General features: G+C 41.0%; 1 protein-coding gene across 4 annotated transcripts in view; it reads right to left on the bottom strand.

The window, feature by feature from the left end:
• NFXL1 (nuclear transcription factor, X-box binding like 1) overlaps positions 1–5,156 on the bottom strand; it is a 68,692-nt gene extending 63,536 nt beyond the window's left edge. For 2 of the 4 annotated variants that reach the window (XR_010126038.1, XM_054486846.2), the window contains exons 1-2: positions 2,696–2,787; positions 2,116–2,352 (exon numbers count right to left, since the gene is read on the bottom strand). Coding sequence is in view for 3 of the 4 variants with exons in the window: in XM_054486846.2 (XP_054342821.1) it covers positions 2,116–2,350 (235 nt within the window). In the remaining variant the exon portion in view is untranslated. Of the gene's footprint in view, positions 1–2,115; positions 2,353–2,510 lie in introns of all 4 variants that reach the window. The other 2 variants (XM_054486845.2, XM_054486847.2) reach the window with 2 other exon arrangements.
• Between the last annotated feature and the right edge of the window lie 17,095 nt (positions 5,157–22,251).

The following is a 22,251-nucleotide window of genomic DNA, read 5'->3' on the forward strand; positions in this document are numbered from 1 at the left end:
TACATTTGAAAGTCACCTTTGGAGCATTCTATCTTCCTGTAATCCATGAGAAAACTATTTTCAAATTCCATGATACACAACTAAAGAGAATACCACAACAAAAACTTTCACTTTTGTAAGTATCCTGCTAAAATGCAGCAAATTTTTATAACGGTGATTAACAAATCAAGAAAAAAAAATACGAAAATATAATAAAACTATCAAAATACTGGTGATCAACTTCAAAATAAGGACTAACAAAAATTAAGACGTTTTAAAGTACATTGTGCACAGTAATTTTTAAGAAGTGAGGGAACATGTCCACAGTAAGCACATAAAGAATCAGGGAAGGTAGGTATTTCAAACTACCGTCTTCTGAACAACAGGTAGGATAGGACAGGACGGCCCAGCCCAGTCCAGTCCAGCCCTACCAAAGTGTTTGTACCAACAGTACTCACTAAATACCCACTATATTTATAATTGGCTTCTTAGGTCAAGAACTTTTTGCCTTTATTATGGACTTCTTGTGGTCACAAAAAAAAAACATATTTTACATTAATCCACACAAAATATTAACATGGAAAACATGTCTCTTCCAACTTCATTCCAAAAAGAATGTTAATTTTGGATTCGTTCTTCCACTATTTAGCACTACCTTTACTTCTCATTTTGTTACTTGATTAATCATGCAAAACAAAATTAGATTACTTCACTGCACATACTCCCAAAGAAACTTCAAACTTCCTCAGCCTCCCGAGTAGCTGGGACTACAGGCACCCGCCACCACGTCCGGCTAATTTTTTGTATTTTTAGTAGAGACGGAGTTTCACCGTGTTAGCCAGGATGGTCTCCATCTCCTGACCTCGTGATCTGCCCGCCTCGGCCTCCCAAAGTGCTGGGATTACAGGCTTGAGCCACCGTGCCCGGCCAGAATGCTTGTTTACATTCTACCCACGAGATCGAGACCATCCTGGCTAACATGGTGAAACCCCGTCTCTACTCAAAAAAAAAAAAAAAAAAAAAAAAAAACTAGCCGGGCGTGGTGGCGGACGCCTGTAGTCCCTGCTACTCGGGAGGCTGAGGCTGGAGAATGGCGTGAACCCGGGAGGCGGAGCTTGCAGTGAGCCGAGATTGCACCACTGCACTCCAGCCTGGGCGACGAGCGAGACTCCGTCTCAAAAAAAGAAAAAAAAAAAAGAAAATTTACCAAACCTGTTCACACGTCTCCATACTGCATACCTTATCATCACCGCCATTAACTGCATGCTAAGAGAATACCACCTACCTTTCAAATTAGCCTAGGAGAAAAATCATTCAAGATACTCAATTCTGCTCCACACCCCCAAAAAAAAAACGTATCCTGAAATGCATTCCAAACACAAAAATAAAATGATTTCAGGGATTATTCCCTCGGCCCCATGCACAATTGTGTGTAAGTGCTCCCTGGCTCCACAAAAACATGGTCTTGGATGAAAGGTATTGATATATCGGAGGCAACACCAGATATGTCCATAGAAGGACGTGGAATTTGTAAATAGAACTACAGTCAAGGAAGTTATCAAAAGCTCAAGTGCTTACAAGGAACAAGACAAGTCAAGAAACAAAGGCAAAGGTAAAGATGACGAATGACATCTGGCTCCAGAAATGAGAGACAATGTGTGATGGAATGCCCAAGTCCAATCTAAACGGGATTTCTGTGACTCAGCCGAGCTGACTGTTGCTATGCACAAAGATAACTAAAGCCACAAGGTTGTTAACCAGATTTTTAAAAACGACAAACAAACGCTGACAATCAATCCACATTTAAAATTCTGTGTTAACCAAACAACATTATAGACCAAATCAGAACACCGGGCCACAATTTACAACTGATGGTCTGGAGATTCAAGTAGGCAAGAGTGGAGGGAAGTAACAAAGGTAGTACCACCTAAAATTAAGATGAAAGAGGTGCGATGGAAATCTACCTAGAGTGCCGAAAAGGGCAGCCACCTGAAAGGCTGGAGAAGTGGGCCCGATAACAAACTCCCGAAGGAGGGGAAAAGCAGTGAAAGAAAGAAGCCGAGGGCGGAGGCGGTCCTGACTAGTAACTGCCTTAGAAGGCATCCAGGTGAGCACGCGGGCGGGAGCCATTCTCACCGCTGGCTGCGGTAGTCTGCAGGGCTTGGGATCCCGCGGGGCTGTGCCTGCTCCCTGCAGCCGTCGTGGTCGCGACTCCTCCGGGACTGGCGCCAGAAGGAACGGCGCCCACCGACCCCTTCTCTCGCCCTCCTCCGGCGCCGCGGAGATGGACTCCATTTCCTGAGGGGGCGGCAGTGGCCCGTCCCCGGGCTCGGCCTCGGCCACCGGCCACCTGGCGCCAGGAAGCTTCCATCCCTGCAAAGGAGAAAAAAAAAAAAAGAGTGGAAGGAGGTGAGCGCGGCGAGGACCGAGGCGAAGGAGGGTCAGTGCGGAAACCCGGTGTGAGGGGCCGAGTGAGGAAGGTTCCTGCAGGGCGGGGACCGGGTTTCAGGAGGTCGCGGCCCTGCCTTTACCGGAGGGCGAGTCCCCGCCAAGCCCGGGCTTTGGAGATGGACCGAAGAGGTGAGGGAGGACTTGGTAGAGAAATAAACCGCGGAGCAAGAAGCACACAGTGCCGAAGACAGAAAGCCGGAGGAGAAGTGGAAACCGCCTCCTCAGCCTCTGGGGGAGCGCGGTGGGGGAAGAGTCACAGACTGACCCTGCGTCTCCCGCCAGCAACCAACTGCAGTGGTACACCCCACGGAAAGCTACGTCTCCTTACCGACGGCGCACGCCCCAACAGACTACAACTCCCAGAAGCCCCCGCCCGCGGTCCGGCGACTGCGTGGCAGCACGGGCCGCTTCCTTATCCGGAAAAGTGCGGCGGTTGGATGGGAGGGGAACCCCAAGCGCCTGCGCTGTTCTGGACAGGCCTTTGGGAACTACAACTCCCGGCGTGCTCTGGGGCTAGGGAGGGGTCGAAGGTCATAGGGGCCCCTGATGGTGGAGGCGGGCGGGTCCGGAGGGTTTCGTGACCGTACAATTTGCTTCTGCTTCTGCAAGACTGCCCTAAACCCACCTGGGTATGAGGATTCCATGGCTCTGTCCCTAACTGGCTCTCTGCCATCTTTTATTAGCCTTGCCTTTGAGCTTGCGGATGACAGGAGGTGTCAATTTAAAATAATCAAAAGCGCGAAGTTTGAGGATAGCCTACCTAGAAACACCGACTCCAAGGAAGGAGTCAGCCTCCCGAAGTAGAGATTTAAGATTTCATTTATATAGGCAGAAACTGAGAGGTTTTTAGCAGGATTACAACATTTTCTCATACAAGGTTAGAGAATAGTTACAACAATTTGCTTATAGAAAGTGTTTCTTTTTGGGAAGAGTACATTTAACATTTTTCATAAAGGATTTTCTGTCATCTGGTCTAAGCAAACCGGGGCAACGAAGCAGAAGTTAATCGATAAGGATCATTAAGAAAGCAGGAAGTTTTTGTCCTTAACTTCGTTTAATTCTCTCTAGCCATTGTATAGAACAAGAAAAATAAGAAAGCAAGTTAATCTATAATCTGAGAAACAGAAGTTGTAACCATGTGTAACTCAGATGACAGTGACATCTCTCTCCAGGCTTAGTGAGTTTTAGGTTCCAACAACTTTTAAACTTAATTTATTTTCATAAGGAAGTCTCCCTAACAGGAAAGGCACTTACATTGAAAACGGTTTGAGGTTGGCCACTGTGAAGGGGGAGAGTTGCAGGAAAGTGGCTTGAGTAGTAAAAGTACCCTTCTAAAATGCTAGAGCAATGTAGAAAATAAATCTAAAGCCTGTTATTGTCATAGTCCTTTGTAGTGTGCAATGAGCTTTCCCTGGAACATGCTAATTTTTACCTTCACAGCATCTCCCAAAAGTAGATTTTGTTAAGGAAAATAGTTGAGGGCCAGGTCCTAAATCTTATGATTTTGCTGAGTTTTCCGATAAGATACATGTGCATATATACAGACAGGTAGATTGCAAAAATTCATTCTGGGGTCTGTCTGGGATTGAGAAACATATTGATGGCTTATTATACAGTCCTTCAACTTAGTTAATTCTTCTATTTTAATCATAAATTTCTATTATAATATTTAGATAGCATTTATTAGATGTCAGGCACTGTTTAAAGTGTTTTACGTTATGTATTAACTAATTTGGTACTCATAGTAACCGTGTTTATTATCCCCATTTTACAACTGAGAACACTGAGGCACAGAGAGATTAAGCAATTTGCCCTTGATCATACAGCTAGGAGGTAGTGAAGCCAAGATTCAATCCTAAGTAGTCTAGTATTAGAAACCATGCTTTTAATGTCTTAAACATAGATATTGCAGAATTGCCTGTACATTAACCAAACTCAAAAATGACATCCCATGGCCAGGCATGGTGGCTCATGCCTGTAATCCTAGCACTTTGGGATGCCGAGGCAGGTGGATCACCTTAGGTCAGGAGTTTGAGGCAAGCCTGGCCAACATGGCGAAACCCCGTCTCTATTAAACACACAAAAATTAGCCGGGCATGGTGGTGGGTGCCTATAATCACAGCTACTAGGGAGGCTGAGGCAGGAGAATTGTTTGAACCCAGGGGGCGGAGGTTGTAATGAGCCAAGATTGCGCCACTTCACTCCAGCCTGGGTGAAAGAGCAAAACTCCGTCTCAGAAAAAAATGAAAAGAAGAAAAGAAATAACATTTCTGAGAATGATATAACTTCATTGGCTAGAAACTAAGAGGTGCACAGCAACTCTCTTAATGCTGCACTTGTATAAGAACTGTAAGTTTAAAGCTGCAACCAGCTTTCAAAGTTTGAAAACCCTAAAGCGAGACTTTTCTTCAGTGGGGTTTTCACATACAGGAAAGGAGCTGTTATACTCTGAGAGAGAATATAGTAATTATCACTGAGTAATGTCCAAGAAGTATTGAGTGGCTACTAAAAAGAGAGATCCTTCTTAGAATTATGTTATATGCCAGAGAGCTGGACTAGCATATTATCTAAACTTCCATGTCAAACTTTCTTGAGAAATTTTTTCTGTTCCCTCGAATATTCAATAGCTAATAACAGTGACCAGCAATCCTTGAGTACTTTCTATATGCCAGCATTCTTCTAGGTCCTTTTTTCTTTTACTAATCTAATCTTCACAACAACCATGAAGTAGGTATTGTTATCGTCAAAACAATTTTTTTTATTATACTTTAAGTTCTAGGGTACATGTGCACAATGTGCAAGTTTGTTACATAGGTATACATGTGCCATGTTGGTTGGCTGCACCCATCAACTCATCATTTCCATTAGGTATTTCTCCTAATGCTATCCCTCCACCAGCCCCCAACCCTGCAACAGGCCCTGGTGTGTGATGTTCCCCTCCATGTGTCCATGTGTTCTCATTGTTCAACTCCTACTTATGAGTAAGAACATGTGGTGTTTGGTCTTCTGTCCTTGTGATATTTTGCTGAGAATGATGGTTTCCAGCTTCATCCATGTCCCTGCAAAGGACATGAACTCATCCTTTTTTATGGCTGCATAGTATTCCATGGTGTATATGTGGCACATTTTCTTTATCCAGTCTATTATTGATGGACATTTGGGTTGGTTCTAACTCTTTGCTATTGTGAATAGTGCCTCAGTAAACACGCCTGTGCATGTGTCTTTATAGTAGCATGATTTATAATCCTTTGGGTATATACCCAGTAATGGGATTGCTGGGTCAAATGGTATTTCTAGTTCTAGATCCTAGAGGAATCGCCACACTGTCTTCCACAATGGTTGAAATCATTTACACTCCCAACAACAGTGTGAAAGCGTTCCTATTTCTCCACATCCTCTCCAGCATCTGTTGTTTCCTGACTTTTTAATGATGGCCATTCTAACTGGCGTGAGATGGTATCTCATTGTGGTTTTGATTTGCATTTCTCTGATGACCAGTGATGATGAGCATTTTTTCATATGTCTGCTGGCTGCATAAATGTCTTCTTTTGAGAAGCGTCTATCCATATATTTTGCCCACTTTTTGATGGGGTGGTTTTTTCTTGTACTTTTAAGTTCTTTGTAGATTCTTGATATTAGCCCTTTGTCAGATGGATAGATTGCAAAAATTTTCACCCATTCTGTAGGTTGCCTGTTCACTCTGATGATAGCTTATTTTGCTGTGCGGAAGCTCTTTAGTTTAATTAGATCCCATGTGTCTATTTTGGCCTTTGTTGCCATTGCTTTTGGTGTTTTAGTTATGAAGTCTTTGCCCGTGCCTTTGTCCTGAATTGCATTGTCTAGGTATTCTTCTAGGGTTTTTATGGTTTTAGGTCTTACATTTGTCTTTAATCCATCTTGAGTTAATCTTTGTGTAAGGTGTAAGGAAGGAATCCAGTTTCAGTTTTCTATATATGGCTAGCCAGTTTTCCCAGCACCATTTATTAAATAGGGAATCCTTTCCCCATTGCTTGTTTTTGTCAGGTTTGTCAAAGATCAGATGGTTGTAGATGTGTGGTGTTGTTTCTGAGGCCTCTGTTCTGTTCTATTGGTCTCTCTGTTTTGGTACCAATGCCATGCTGTTTTGGTTACTGTAGCCTTGTAGTATAGTTTGAAGTCAGGTAGCATGATGCCTCCAGCTTTGTTCTTTTTGCTTAGGATTGTCTTGGCTATGCGGGCTCTTTTTTGGTTCCATATGAACTTTAAAGTAGTTTTTTCCAATTCTGTGAGGAAAGTCAGTGGTAGCTTGATGGGGATAGCGTTGAATCTATAAATTACCTTAGGCCATATGGCCATTTTCACGATATTGATTCTTCCTATCCATGAGCATGGAAGGTTCTTCCATTTGTTTGCGTCCTCTTTTATTTCGCTGAGCAGTGGTTTGTAGTTGTCCTTGAAGAGGTCCTTCACATCCCTTGTAAGTTGTATTCCTAGGTATTTTATTCTCTTTGTAGTAATTGTGAATGGGAATTCACTCATGATTTGGCTCTCTGTTTGTCTGTTCTTGGTGTATAGGAATGCTTTTGATTTTTGCACATTGATTTTGTATCCTGAAGTTGCTTATCAGCTTAAGGAAATTTTGGGCTGAGACAATGGGGTTTTCTAAATATACAATCATGCCATCTGCAAACAGAGACAATTTGACTTCCTCTTTTCCTAATTGAATACCCACATTTATTTCTTTCTCTTGCCTGATTGCCCTAGCCAGAACTTCCAATACTATGTTGAACAGGAGTGGTGAGAGAGGGCATCCTTTTCTTGTGCCAGTTTTCAAAGGGAATGCTTCCAGTTTTTGCCCATTCAGTATGATATAGGCTGTGGGTTTGTCGTAAATAGCTCTTATTATTTTGATGTGCGTTCCATCAATAACTAGTTTATTGAAAGCTTTTAGAATGAAAGACTGTAGAATTTTGTTGAAGGCCTTTTCTGCATCTATTGAGTTAATCTTGTGGTTTTTGTCGCTGGTTCTGTTTATGTGATGAGATATGTTTATTGATTTGCGTATGTTGAACCAGTCTTGCCTCCCAGGGATGAAGCCGACTTGATCGTGGTGGATAAGCTTTTTGATGTGCTGCTGGACTCGGTTTGCCAGTATTTTATTGAGGATTTTCACATGGATGTTCATCAGGGATATTGGCCTAAAATTCTCTCTTTTTGTTGTGTTTTTGCCAGGCTTTGGTATCAGGATGACACTGACCTGATAAAATGAGTTAGGGAGGATTCCCTCTTTTTCTATTGATTGAAATAGTTTCAGAAGGAATGGTACCAGCTCCTTTTTGTACCTCTGGTAGAATTCGGCTGTGAATTCATCTGATCCTGGACAGTTTTTGGTTGGTGGGCTATTAATTATTGCCTCAATTTCAGGACCTGTTATTGGTCTATTCAGAGATTCAACTTCCTCCTGGTTCAGTCTTGAGAGGGTGTATGTGTCCAGGAATTTATCCATTTCTTCTAGATTTTCTAGTTTATTTGCATAGAGGTGTTTATAGTATTCTCTGATGGTAGTTTGTATTTCTGTGGGATTAGTGGTGATATCCCCTTTATCATTTTTTATTGTGTCTACTTGACTCTTCTCTTTTTCTTCTTTATTAGTGTTGCTAGCAGTCTATTTTGTTGATCTTTTCAAAAAACCAGCTCCTGAATTCATTGATTTTTTGAAGGGTTTTTTGTGTCTCTATCTCCTTCAGTTCTGCTCTGATCTTAGTTATTTCTTGTCTTCTGCTAGCTTTTGAATGTGTTTGCTCTTGCTTCTCTAGTTCTTTTAATTGTGATGTTAGGGTGTCGATTTTAGATCTTTCCTGCTTTCTCTTGTGGGCATTTAGTGCTATAAATTTCCCTCTACACACTGCTTTAAATATGTCCCAGAGATTCTGGTATGTTGTGTGTTTGTTCTCATTGGTTTCAAAGAACATCTTTATTTCTGTCTTCATTTCATTATTTACCCAGTAGTCATTCAGGAGCAGGTTGTTCAGTTTTCATGTAGTTGTTCGGTTTTGAGTGAATTTCTTAATCCTGAGTTCTAATTTGATTGCACTGTGGTCTGAGAGACAGTTTGTTGTGATTTCTGTTTTTTACAATTGCTAAGGGGTGTTTTACTTCCAATTATGTGGTCAGTTTTAGAATAAGTGTGACGTGCTGCTGAGACGAATGTATATTCTGTTGATTTGGGGTGGAGAGTTCTGTAGATGTCTATTAGGTCCACTTGGTCCAGAGCTGAGTTCAAGTCCTGGATATCCTTGTTAATTTTCCGTCTCGTTGATCTGTCTAATATTGACAGTGGAGTGTTAAAGTCTCCCCCTATTATTGTGTGGGAGTCTAACTCTCTTTGTAGGTCTCTAAGAACTTGCTTTATGAATCTGGGTGCTCCTGTATTGGGTGCATATATATTTAGGATAGTTAGCTCTTCTTGTTGAATTGATCCCTTGACCATTATGTAATGGTGTTCTTTGTCTCTTTTGATCTTTGTTGGTTTAAAGTCTGTTTTATCAGAGACCAGGATTGCAACCTCAGCTTTTTTTTGCTTTCCATTTGCTTGTTAGATCTTCCTCCATACCTTTATTTTGAGCCTATGTGTGTTTTTGCACGTGAGTTGGGTCTCCTGAATACCACACCCCGATAGGTCTTGACTCTTTAGCCAACTTGCCAGTCTGTGTCTTTTAATTGGAGCATTTAGTCCATTTACATTTAAAGTTAATATTGTTATGTGTGAATTTGATCCTGTCATTATGACACTAGCTGGTTATTTTGCCCATTAATTGATGCAGTTTCTTCATAGCATTGATGGTCTTTACAATTTGGCATGTTTTTGCAGTGGCTGGTACTGGTTGTTCCTTTCCACATTTAGTGCTTCCTTCAGGAGCTGTTGTAAGGCAGGCCTGGTGGTGACAAAATCTCTCAGCATTTGCTTGTCTCTAAAGGATTTTATTTCTCCTCCACTTACAAAGCTTAGTTTGGCTGGATATGAAATTCTGTGTTGAAAATTCTTTTGTTTAAGAATGTTGAATATTGGTCCCCACTCTCTTCTGGCTTGTAGGCTTTCTGCCAAGAGATCCACTGTTAGTCTGATGGGCTTCCGTTTGTGGGTAACCCAACCTTTCTCTCTGGCTGCCCTTAACATTTTTTCCTTCATTTCAACCTTGGTGCATCTGACAATTATGTGTCTTGGGGTTGCTCTTCTCGAGGAGTATCTTTGTAGTGTTCTCTGTATTTCCTGAATTTGAATGTTGGCCTGCCTTGCTAGGTTGGGGAAGTTCTCTTGGATAATATCCTGAAGAATGTTTTCTAACTTCTTTCCATTTTCCCCATCACTTTCAGGTATGCCAATTAAATGTAGATTTGGTCTTTTCAGATAGTCCCATATTTCTGGGAGGCTTTGTTTGTTTCTTTTCACTCTTTTTTCTCTAATCTTGTCTTCTCACTTTATTTCATTAATTTGATCTTCAATCACTGACATCCTTTCTTCCGCTTGATCGAATTGACTATTGAAGCTTGTGTATGCTTCACGCAGTTCTCGTACTGTGGTTTTCAACTCCATCAGGTCATTTAAGCTTTTCTCTGCATTGATTATTCTAGTTAGCCATCCCTCTAATCTTTTTTCAAGGTTTTTAGCTTCCTTGCGATGGGTTAGAACATGCTCCTTTAGCGCGGAGAAGTTTGTTATTACTGATCTTCTGAATCCTACTTCTGTCAGCTCGTCAAACTCATTCTCCATCCAGTTTTGTTTCCTTGCTGGCGAGGAGTTGTGTTCCTTTGGAGGAGAAGAGGCATTCTGGTTTTTAGAATTTTCTGCCTTTCTGCTCTGGTTTCTCCCCATCTTTGTGGTCTAATCTACCTTTGGTCTTCGATGTTGATGACCTATGGATGGGGTTTTGGTGTGGATGTCCTTTTTGTTGATGTTGATGCTATTCCTTTCTGTTTGTTAGTTTTCCTTCTAACAGACAGGCCTCTCAGCTGCAGGTCTATTGGAGTTTGCTGGAGGTCTACTCCAGACCCTGTTTGCCTGGGTTTCACCAGCGGAGGCTGCAGAACAGCAAATATTGCTCCCTGATCCTTCCTTTGGAAGCTTCATCCCAGAGGGGCACTTGCCTGAATGAGGTGTCTGTTGGCCCCTACTGGGAGGTGTCTCTCAGTCAGGCTACATGGGGTCAGGGACCCACTTTAGGAGGCACTCTGTCCATTATCGGATCTCGAACGCCATGCTGGGAGAACCACTGCTCTCTTCAGAGCTGTCAGGCAGTCACGTTTAAGTCTGCAGGAGCTATCTGCTGCCTTTTGTTCAGATATGCCCTGCCCCTACAGGTGGAATCTCGGGAGGCAGTAGGCCTTGCTGAGCTGCGGTGGGCTCCACCCAGTTCGAGCTTCCCTGCCACTTTGTTTACACTGTGAGCATAGAACTGCCTACTCAAGCCTCAGCAATGGTGGATGCCCCTTCCCCCACCAAGCTCCAGCATCCCAGGTTGATCTCAGACTGCTGTGCTAGTAGCGAGTGAGGCTCCGTGAGCATGGGACCCTTTGAGCCAGGCACAGGAGGGAATCTCCTGGTCTGCCGGTTGCGAAGACTGTGGGAAAAGCACAATATTTGGGCAGCAGTGTACCATTCCTCTAGGTACAGTCACTTACGGCTTCCCTTGGCTAGGAAAGGGAAATCCCCCGACCCCTTGTGCTTCCAGGGTGAGCTGATGCCCCGCCCTGCTTCAGCTGTACCCACTTTCCAACCAGTCCCAATGAGATGAACCAGGTACCTCACTTGGAAATGCAGAAATCACCTGCCTTCTGTGTTGATCTCACTGGGAGCTGTAGACCAGAGCTCTTCCTATTCAGCCATCTTGGAAGCAACTCCCCTGTCAAAACAATTTCTTATTCAACATACTAGCAGAGCTAGGATTGCAAATGGGTAGTGTGACTCCTGGCCTGTACTCTTAAACACCAGGCAAATGATGACTGTGTAAATGCATTTAATGTTTACCTAGAAATTCCAGTTATTTTTAAAGTACCTAAACAGGGAAAGGGCTCATATAATCAGGATTTTTCCCCTGCCATATTGTACAATTAAAAGTGATAATCACAATAATCACTTTGGAATCAGAAACAATCTTATGTGCTCGCTGAGTGAGAAAACAGACATTTGTTGTGTTATCATTGTAAATTTTTGCAGTGGAGAGCTAGTATATATCATAAAGTGGAAGCATATGTAAGTTGAGAACACATTTTCAAAAATTACCATTGCTTCTACAAGAAGAGCTACAAAACATTGCTGAAAGCCATCATAGACAACATAAACAAATGGAAACACATTCCATGTTCATGGATTGGAATAATCAACATTGTGAAAAGGAACATACTGCCCAAAGCAATCTACAGATTCAATGCAATTCCCATCAAACTACCAGCATCATTTTTTCTCAGAAGTAGAAAAAACAATCCTAAAATTCATGTGGAACCAAAAAGAGCCTGAACAGCCAAAGCAATCCTAAGCAAAAAGAACAAATCAGGAGACATGCTATTACTGGACTTCAAAGTATGCTACAAGGCTATAGATATCAAAACAACATGGTACTGGGAAAAAAAAAAGTAGATTCATAGATCAATGGAACAGAATAGAGAATTCAGATATAAAGCCAAATACATACAGCCAACTGATCTACAACAAAGCATACAAAAACATAAATTGGGGAATGGACACCCTATTTAATAAATGATGCTGAGAAAACTGGAAAGCCACATGAAGAAGAATGAGACTGGATCCCTATCTCTCACCCTATCCAAAAATCAACTCGAGATGGACCGAGGACTAAAATATAAAACCTGAAACTAAAAATTCTAGAAGACGACATTGGAAAAACTCTTCTAGACATTGGCCTAGGCAAATAATTCATGACTAAGACCCCAAAAGCAAATGCAACAAAAACAAAGATAAGTAAATGGAACCTAATTTAAAAGTTTCTGCACAGCAAAAGAAATAATCAGCAAAGTAAACAGACAACCCACAGAAGGGGAGAAAATATTTGCAAGATGCATCCAACAAAGAACTAGTTTCCAGAATCTACAAGGAACTCAAACAAATCGGCAAGAAAAAGAAAACAGATAATCCCATTAAAAAGTTGGCAAAGACTGGGCCTGGTGGCACACATCTGTAATCCCAGCACTTTGGGAGGCTGAGGTGGGTGAATCGCTTGAGCTCAGGAGTTCGAGACCAGCCTGGACAACATAGTAAGACCCCCCATCTCCACTAAAGATACAAAAATTAGCCAGGCATAGTGGTGCACACCTGTAGTCTCAGCTACAACTGAGAGACTGAGGCTTAAGCATCACTTGAAACCAGGAGGCAGAGGTTGCAGTGAGCCAAGATTGCGCCACTGCACTGCAGCCTGGGCAACAAAGTGAGACTGCCTCTGGGGAAAAAAAAAAAAAAAAAGTGGACAAAATGGGCAAAGGACATGAATAGACATTTCTCAAAAGATGATATACAATGGCCAAGAAACATGAAAAAATGCTCAACATCACTCATCATGGAAAAGCAAATTAACACTGCAATGAGATACCACCCTACTCCTGCAAGAATGACCATTATTAAAACATCAAAAAACAATAGATGTTTATACGGATGTGGGGAAAGGGAATGCTTACACACTGCTGGTGGGAATTTAAATTAGTACAACCTTTATGGGAAACAGTATGGAGATTCCTTAAAGAGCTAAAAGTAGATCTACCATTTGATCCAGCAATTCCACTACTAGATACCTACCCAAAGGAAAAGAAGTCATCATATGAAAAAGACACTTGTACATGTATGTTTACAGCAGCACAATACACAATTGCAAAGATGTGGAACCAACGTAAGTGCCCATCAACTAACGAGTAGACAAAGAAAATGTGGTGTATATACACCATGGAATACTACTCAGCCATTAAAGGAATGAAATAATACCTTTTGCAGAAACTTGGATGGAGATAGAGGCCATTACTCTAAGTAACACAGGAACGGAAAACCAAAAACTGTATGTTCACACTTATAGGTGGAAGCTAAGTTACGAGTAGGCAAAAACATACAGAGTGATACAATGGACTTTAGAGAATCAGATGGGGAAGGACAGGAGGGGGCTGAAGATAAAAAAAAACTACACATTAGGTAACAATGTACACTACTCTGGCCATGGGTGGGCTAAAATCTCAGAATTCACCACTATATAATTCATCCATGTAACAAAAAAACCACTTGTACCCCAAAAGCTTTGGAAATAAAAAATTTTTTAAATACCAATGCTGTTATTTTTACTTTGAAATTTCAGATAGCATTTGAGAGAAACAGGTTTTTGTGTTTATCAAAACAGACATTGGGTTAAATATTGAGAACTACAATTGTACATTTATAGTTAATTTAATTTTTTTTAAAAGTATCCACAAGAATAGCTAAAAACAAAAAGACTGACAATACCAACTGTTTGCAAGAATGTGGAGAAACTAGAACTCTCATACTTTCTGGTAGGAATGGATATTGGTTCAAACACTCAAAAAATGTTTAGCAGCATCTACTAAAGCTAAACATGGCCCACTACTAAAGTACTGTGACCAAGCAAGTCCACTTCTTTTTATGCACACACACGAAATGAGCGCATAGCTTCACAGAAACTCATGTTTATAGCAGGTATATTCAAGATAGCCAAAACCCAGAAGCAACTGTAATGTCATCAACAGGAGAATAGAAAAGTAAATTGTGATACATTAATAAAATACTATGCAAAAAGATGCGGGTTCCACAGGGCCAACTGGAGGAGTTGAGTATGCTTGGATTTGGGTATACATGGGGATCCTGGAACCATTCCTCAGAGTACACCAAGGGACGACTGTCATTGTATTTATTTATTCATTACGGACATGTTGTCTTAATATGGATTGTTTTTGCCAAAGTATTCATACACAACTTCTCAAATACACTTATACTTGATAAGTACATCTACACTTAGGTAAACATTGTGCCAGTTACCAATGTATTGCCTCTCTGCTCCAATTCATATTTACGTATATGCTGTGTGACAATTGACAGACTCCTTTCAGCATCTCCACAGAGCACGATGTTCTGTTTTTGCAGTAGAGGGCGCCGAAGAGGCACTGTGAGAAAGACCGTGGTCTCCCAGTGTTTCTGACTGCTACACAGAATGTCTGCGATCTTGCAGCCTCGGTCTGGACTGGCGATAACATTCCTGAGCAGTTTTCGCAGGGGGAAACGGGCCCCAAAGGCCTCCGGCTCACCCCAGGTGCCCTAAACCACCACTCGTTTTGCTACTGACGTTTCCTCCCGCAAGTCCCAGCACCTGCCTCCACTCCCACCCGTTGCAGATCCAGGCACAGCTCACCTGTATCCCAGCTCCTAATCTCTCTGTGCAAACGCACCCTAATCACTGATTACTGTGTTCTACATGCATTCTAGAGAGTTACTTCCTGCTTGCCCAGGACTGCAGACCAGCTCTGACTAGAACAAGCCAGCAAGCGTCTTTGCTATCCAGTGTGCTGAACTGCACCTTCTCCAATAAGGTCTGAACTCGTATTGTCCTTCCTTGTGTACCTGCCCCCCCAGGTCTAGAATACCATAGTTTCCTTGTAGTTGTTCTTTTATCGAAGTTTAATAAATCTTTGTATTAAATTTAACCCAATGTGTGCTTTTTGTTGTTAATTGGACCCTGACTGACACAGGCACTGTATACATTTTATATCAATTTTACTTGAAATACTAATATGGCCCAACCAAACTTCAGGAATGAAAAGAAAAAGGAAAAAGAAAAAATATCATGAAGTGCAAATTTACCAGGCAAAATAAGAAAGCTGTTCTGCCATGGGTAGGGCAGAGGAGAATTAGAAAAATTAAATTATCACATTGACTTTCCTAGCCAGCCCTAACTTTAGGGGACTGGATCCTTTTTTGCACTACTTAGTAATACTCAAATGTAATGATTAAAAAAGTACTGTATAATATGAATTTCATTAAAATAAAGTAATTTGAACAAAACTGGACTATCATTTTACTTTTTTAGAATAACCTTCATACCAGAGAGAAAATAAATAAACTAAGCACTCATTCATATTTAATATACATTTTTTCAAATACTCGGCTAAATAATTTGTCAATCAATAAGTAATGGAGTCTAACAGATATTCAGTATGTCAGGCACTAGACAGACATACTCTGAGATGGGAAGGGTTCACTATGTAAAGTACAAAGGTAAGGATAAAGAGGTCATGAAGTTGCTGAGAACTGAGAAAATGATTAAGGGAAAGGTGAGATTTGAATGGAAGGAGGCATTCTGAGTGGTAGGGATGTCATGAGTCAAGGTTTAAATATGAAAATAAGCATAGCCTGTGCTTGGGATTGGAATGGAGAAAATTCTGTTGAATCCCACAGCCAAGGTGATAAATAGGGTTAGCAAAGACCTTGAAAACAGAAGTAGAAAAGTTTGGTCTCAATGTTGACGGTAGGTAACCATTATGAGGTTTAAGAGAAGGGAGGTAACATCATAAAAGCAATATTTTTCAGGAAAACTAATATAGAGATAGGATGCTTGGAGATGGGGAAGGCCTTGTGGTAGAATGGCCAACTAGAATTAAAATTGTAGTAGGTCTGACCCCCGGTTTACAAATTCAGATGTGCAAATAATAATAACGCTTCAGTAATTCTAGTCTTTCAACCAACTTAATTTGAGCTCTTGAGTTTTATCTTTCCACGATTGGTTGGAAAATTTACCTGTTTATTAATTAAATCAAGAAACGTTTATTGATCCCCTATTATATCCCAGGCACTTTCCAGGCACTGGAAATGAGCAATACATAAAATAAAGGACCTGTACTCATGGAACTTTTGTTTTAGTAGAGAAGACAGATAATAAATATATAATGTCAAATTATGATCTGTGCAGGCAGATAAGGTGAAGACGGTTTGAATTTAAATCAGGTAGTTCCAGAAACCACTGTAATAGGGTGACATTTGAACAGAGACCTGAATAAAGGGACAGCATAAGCCACTGGACACTGGGGGAAGAATTTCCCCAGATAAGGAAGTGGAAAGTATAAGGACCAAGACAAAGTAATATATTTGGTGTATTTCAGGAATAGCAGGCAGGCTGATCTCACTGAAAGAGAATGAGCAGGCAGAAGAGTTGTAGGCAATTAAATTGGAGAGGTAATCAAAAGTCCTTTAATAGGTAGGACTATGGTGGGAATTTTTTATTTAATTTTAAGCAAGCTGAGGCAAGGGAGTGACATGATCTAATAATGTTTTTAAATGATCACAGTGGTTACTACAGGGAAATGGACCATTGCTGGAAGGGAAGCAAGAGTGAAATTAAAGAGACCTGTTAAGAGGCTACTGTACTTGTTTAGGTGAAAGGTGGTGGCTTGGACTAGGAGTAGAAAAGGTGAGTTACGGTCAGATTCAGGTTATATTTTGAAGATTGAGTTGACAACATTTACTGACAGATTAGATATTAGGTATGAGACTAAGAGGCAAGAAAAGATGAGCCAAAGTTTTTCACCTGAAGAAGTGGTAGGTGATATTTACTAAGATAGAGAATATTAGGGAAGGAACGGATTTGAGGACAATATCATGAGTTCTGTTTAGGGCACATCAAGTTCTCACCAAAGGATGTATCAAGTATGTAGTTGAATATGCAAGTCTGGAGTTCAGAGGAGAGGGTGGAGATATAAATTTGGCAGTCTTCAACACATAGACATTATAAAGTGTCATAAGATATATGAGCTCACTTATGGAGTGAATATCATGGCTACACAATACTTTGATATTTAAAGACCTGACGATTAGGAGAAAGCAAGGGAGATGGAAGTTCAGGCAGAGAACTGACCAAAAGCCAAGTGAAGAAAGTGTTTCAAGAAAGAGGGAGTGATCATTTCTGTCAAGTGTTACCAAGTGGTCTAATAAGTCTTGGACTGAGAACTGACCATTAGATTTAGCCATATAGGGGTCATTGGTGACCTTGACGAGAGGTTTCAGTGGAGTGGTAGTAGCAAGTCTTAATTCTATCAGATTCAAGAAAGAACAATAAGAAAAAAATTCTACAAGAACAAATGCTACAAAATAGTTTTACAAGAAAGGAGAACAAAGAAGAAGAGTGTTAACAGGAAACAGAAATGGGGTCAAGCATCAGGTATTAATATTTGAAGCATTGTGCACTATGGGGACTATCCCACAGAGAAGGAAAAAGCGATAACACATGGGAGGTGGAGTGGAAGATAGTAGAAAAGAGGATCTAGAAACTTGTGCACAAGTGAAAGTTGTAAACTTTCTATAGGAACTTGTAGTGTTTGTCCATCGTGACATACTTATCTCAGACATTCTTCAGCCCGGCCCCCATCCTGGATACTGTAGTGGAAAGTCACTAAGATCTCCACTGCACTGGAGAATGCTTCTAGTTATTGTCATCAGAGTGCAGAGCCCACATGTCCATATGGTATGGATCCTTCAGGTGCAGTGGCTCTTTGTTCAGGGCTGTGTTTTGAGTATGAGACTCTTTTGGAAACTGGAAACTTCAGGTCTGGGGTCCATATTTCTCTTAGCCTTTGTGTTTCTGGACTAGAGTCCCATGTCCCCTCCCCGTCACTATTTATTCACATATGGCAACTGTTCTCTAGACCTTCTCTCAACTATTCTCTAGACCTTCTGATAAAATATATTCAGGGTTCATGAAGCAGAAATTCATACAACTATCTATGCTCAGATGCCCCGTGATTTTCTACAAATGCAAGAAGATATTTCTTAAAAGTTATTTACAGTGAAACCAAACCTCTTAGACATATTTTTGCAATTCCTTACTGGCTACAAAACTCCTTATGTAGTTCTCAATTGCATTTGATTTCTTAGAGCCAATCATTTTTAAAGTATAATTTGAATTATTCTACCCTAAGTGTACTCCAGTGGAATTTATTCACACTGAATTTATCCAATGGAGTTTATCCATACTAAGTAAAGCCCATCCACTGGTATTTGTCCTCTTTAGGCATTGTGAAATTACATGTGAATGGAACAATGGAAATACTGGTAATGTAGATCAATTAATTATCAGGATTTTTTTGTTTTGTTTTGTTTTGTTTTGTTTTTTTGTAAAGTGAGGAGCTGGAAGTGATTTATTAAATTTTAAAATGAGTGGGGAAAACTATATTCCTATCCTAGAGACCCCTGATAACAGTGGGCAAATGTTCATCCCTTGAGTGCCACTGGGTGGCTCATCTATCATTCTTTCTGTGGAGAGTAAGCAATGATACCACTGGGGGAGATCATGGAACACCATGGACTTTGGTGCCACCAAAGTACCTGCACTCCTTGGCATCATGAATCTTTGTGACAAATCCAGGAAACAGGCTCCCTGCTCTCTGAAGAAATAACTCAAGCAGCTCTTTGGACCAAGTCCCAGGTTGCCTGAAGCTCAGCCCAGATAAAACAAAAATGAACCTGATTGGAAAGAGAAGTTGGAATCTTTGTGAGAAACCCAGGTAAACAGGCTCCCTGCTCTCTGAAGAAATAACCCAAGTAGCTCATTGGACCAAGTCCAAGACTGGCTGAAGCTCAGCCCAGATAAAACAAAAATGAATCTAATTGGAAAGAGGAGGAATTGGCAATCTGACAAGAAATCCAATATCAACTCTTTTAAGAACCAACATTGTCAGGCTGGTGAGTAATTTTGTGGTAAATTGCTATTTTCAGAATCCCAAAAGGATACATTGATGATAAATGCATTCTTCCATCTCTAACCAGTCAGGAAATCAAGAGACAGACATAAAACGTATTCTATAAAGCATTGTCCCAAATTCACTCAACATGCACTCTGGCCAGCTTAAAGTAGAAACATATGGATAACAGGCATGTTATCACCAAGTAGAACCCCATAAGGCATTCAACTTGGTCTGTGTAGAAAGCAATCAAGTCTAATGTCATAGTGAAGTAAGCACTGAACCCAGGGTCAAAAGTCCAGGCTTTGCCACTGAACTAGCTGTGTGAATTTATACTGAACTCTTTTTATTTTTTTGAAATAGTTCAAACATACCAAAAATTATAGAGAGCAATATACAGATATCTGTAGCTAGCTTTATCAAATCTTAACATTTGGATCCATTTGCTTAACATTTGGATCCATTTGTTTTAAAAGATATGCAAGAGCACAGACAGCTGAAGTGCTGGGTATTCCTCACCCTCCCTCCCATCTCATTGTCCTTCATCCCCCACAGAAGTAAGCACTACTCTGATTTCTGTCATCTGCCATTCTCCTGGCTGATATTAAACTTCTACATCATATGTGCAGATCCATAAACACTATTTAATGCTTTGTGTTTTTTTGTAAATTTTGTATAGGTGATATTGTGTGTATACATAAAAGTCAGCACTGACCAGGTGCGGTGGCTCATGCCTGTAATCCCAGCACTTTAGGAGGCGAAGGCTGGCAGATCGCTTGAGCTCAGGAGTTAAGTAAGACCAGCCTGGGCAACATGGTGAAACCCCAACTCTACAAAAAATACAAAAATTAACCCAGCGTGATGGCAGATGCCTGTAATCCCAGCTACTTGGGAGGCTAAGGCAGGAGAATTGCTTGAACCTGGGAGGCAGAGGTTGCAGTGAGCTGGATCATGCCACTGCACTCCAGCCTGGGTGACACAGCAGGACTCCCTCTCAAAAAAAAAAAAAAAAATTTAGCTAGGCCTGGTGGCACGTGCCTGTCTGTAGGCCCAGCTACTCAGGAGGCTGAGGCAGGAGGATCGTTTTAACCCAGGAGGCAGAGGTTGCAATGAGCCAAGATTGTAGCCGCTACACTACAGCCTGGGTGAGGGGAGTAAACCCTAACTGAAAAAAAAAAAAAAAAAAAAAAAAAAAGCTGGGTGCAGTGGCTCACCCCTGTAATCCCAGCACATTGGGAGGATGACGTGGGCGGACCACAAGGTCAGGAGATTGAGACCAGCCTGGCCAACGTGGTGAAACTCTGTCTCCACTAAAAATAGAAAAAATTAGCCAGGTGTGGTGGCACGTGTGTGTAGGTCCAAGTAGGTCCAAGTTCTTGTCTCATGACCAGGAAGAATTAGGTACATGGACACTGGAGAGTGAGTGGAGTAGAATTTATTAAGCAAAAAGAAAGCTCTCAGCAAAGAGGGGATGTGGGGTCGTGGGGGTGGTTCCCCTACCCAAAGGCAGGAAAAAGTCCCCCAGTATGGCTGAGTTTGGGGCCTTTTATGGGCTCAGAATAGGAAGTGCATGCTGATTGGTTTGTGAGTATGCAAAAAAGATTAAAGTGAAGACATCACTCAAAGGTGGGCACAACAGTGTAGAAAACCAATAGAAAAGGGTAGGTATACGTAAACTAGGTGAAGGGTGGGGATCAATCAGAGGAAAGCATGCCAAACGGAAAGACAAGTTCTCAATCTGGTCTGAGCATTTAACTTGTGGCTTGGCTTTCAGGCTTTAAACTGTCTTCAGCTTGGAGGTGTCTTCACCAGGGACCTGCCCCTATCTGCCTAGGCATGTGGCTGCCTCCTGCCTCCCTCAGTGAGATTCTGTTTAAAAAAAAAATTCCCACTCTCACTCAGTTTCTAATTCTCTACATTCTCAACAATCTTACGGTTGCCTGGCCATCATTTTTGTATTTGTAAAATGAGGAGGGGTGGACTAGATGATCTCTGAGGCCTTTCTACATTCTCTTTTCCCTTTCCTTGAATTCCCCAATTTCTTTCTTCTTCACCTAGAGATAAACTAGTTCAGGGACTATCAAACTATTTCTTTTGAGTCTACACACCTGTTGATTCGTATTTTGTATTCTGGACAGTCTATAAACCTGGGCATCCAATAACGCAGTTTCAGTTAACACGAGGAAGAACATTACCTAAATTTACAGTGTCCTAAGTAGGCTTATTTCCAATACTGTTAAATCAGTAGTTTTAAGACTTTTTAAAGCAATGGACTTTTTAAAAATAAAAATGTAAACTTAATTTTAATATAAATACCGTTTGCTCCATTTTGTCCCCTTTTGTTTATCTCTAGTACATGTCTTAAACATCACTAAGCTTTTTGTAATGTAATTATTATTATTCCCTTGGTGAACTTCCTGAAATTAAGAAATATTCAAATGCTTCAATGTGTCTTATTATTTTATCAATTTTAAATTTTATTTGATTATGTTTTCAGTTAAAACTAGCATATAGTTTGCTATGCTAAAATCTTCTAGAAATATTTGTGTCAGAGAAATATTACTCTTTATTGCCAAAGAGCACTGATTACACCGCTTGTAATCTCTAAACAGCTTCGGGCTTTCAAGGTTATAATTGTAGACCTACATTGCCACCTAATGGTAGGAAGCTTAATCGCACCATATTTTAAGTTGGAAACGGGTTTGTTTCTTTTTAATGTATGCAAAATATTAAAGCAGTCTCTTCCTATGAGAACTCTATATTATAATAGAGTTGGCAGAAGAACAGGGTAAACACTCACCAGATATATTGGCAAGACTAGAGATTGAATTTCTATTCCCTCACTGATCTACCATCTCTAAATCCCAGCTCCTCTCAGACACAGGTATTAAGGATCTTCAGATTTCATCCTACCCACCTCCCCACCCTCACTCCCGTCCTTATGCCAAACCTGTTCTAGTCCTCATATGTTAAGATGCTAGTTCTGGACGATCAGTTGGCATCTAGAATCAACTTGGAATATGGCTGGTGTCTGGGTTGCTAAAAGGTGAGTTCCTGCTTTGGCGTCCACATGTACCCAAGTCAACACTCTTATCATGAATTTCCCTAAAG

Source organism: Pongo pygmaeus, chromosome 3 (genome assembly GCF_028885625.2).
Source record: "Pongo pygmaeus isolate AG05252 chromosome 3, NHGRI_mPonPyg2-v2.0_pri, whole genome shotgun sequence".
Taxonomy (NCBI): domain Eukaryota; kingdom Metazoa; phylum Chordata; class Mammalia; order Primates; family Hominidae; genus Pongo; species Pongo pygmaeus.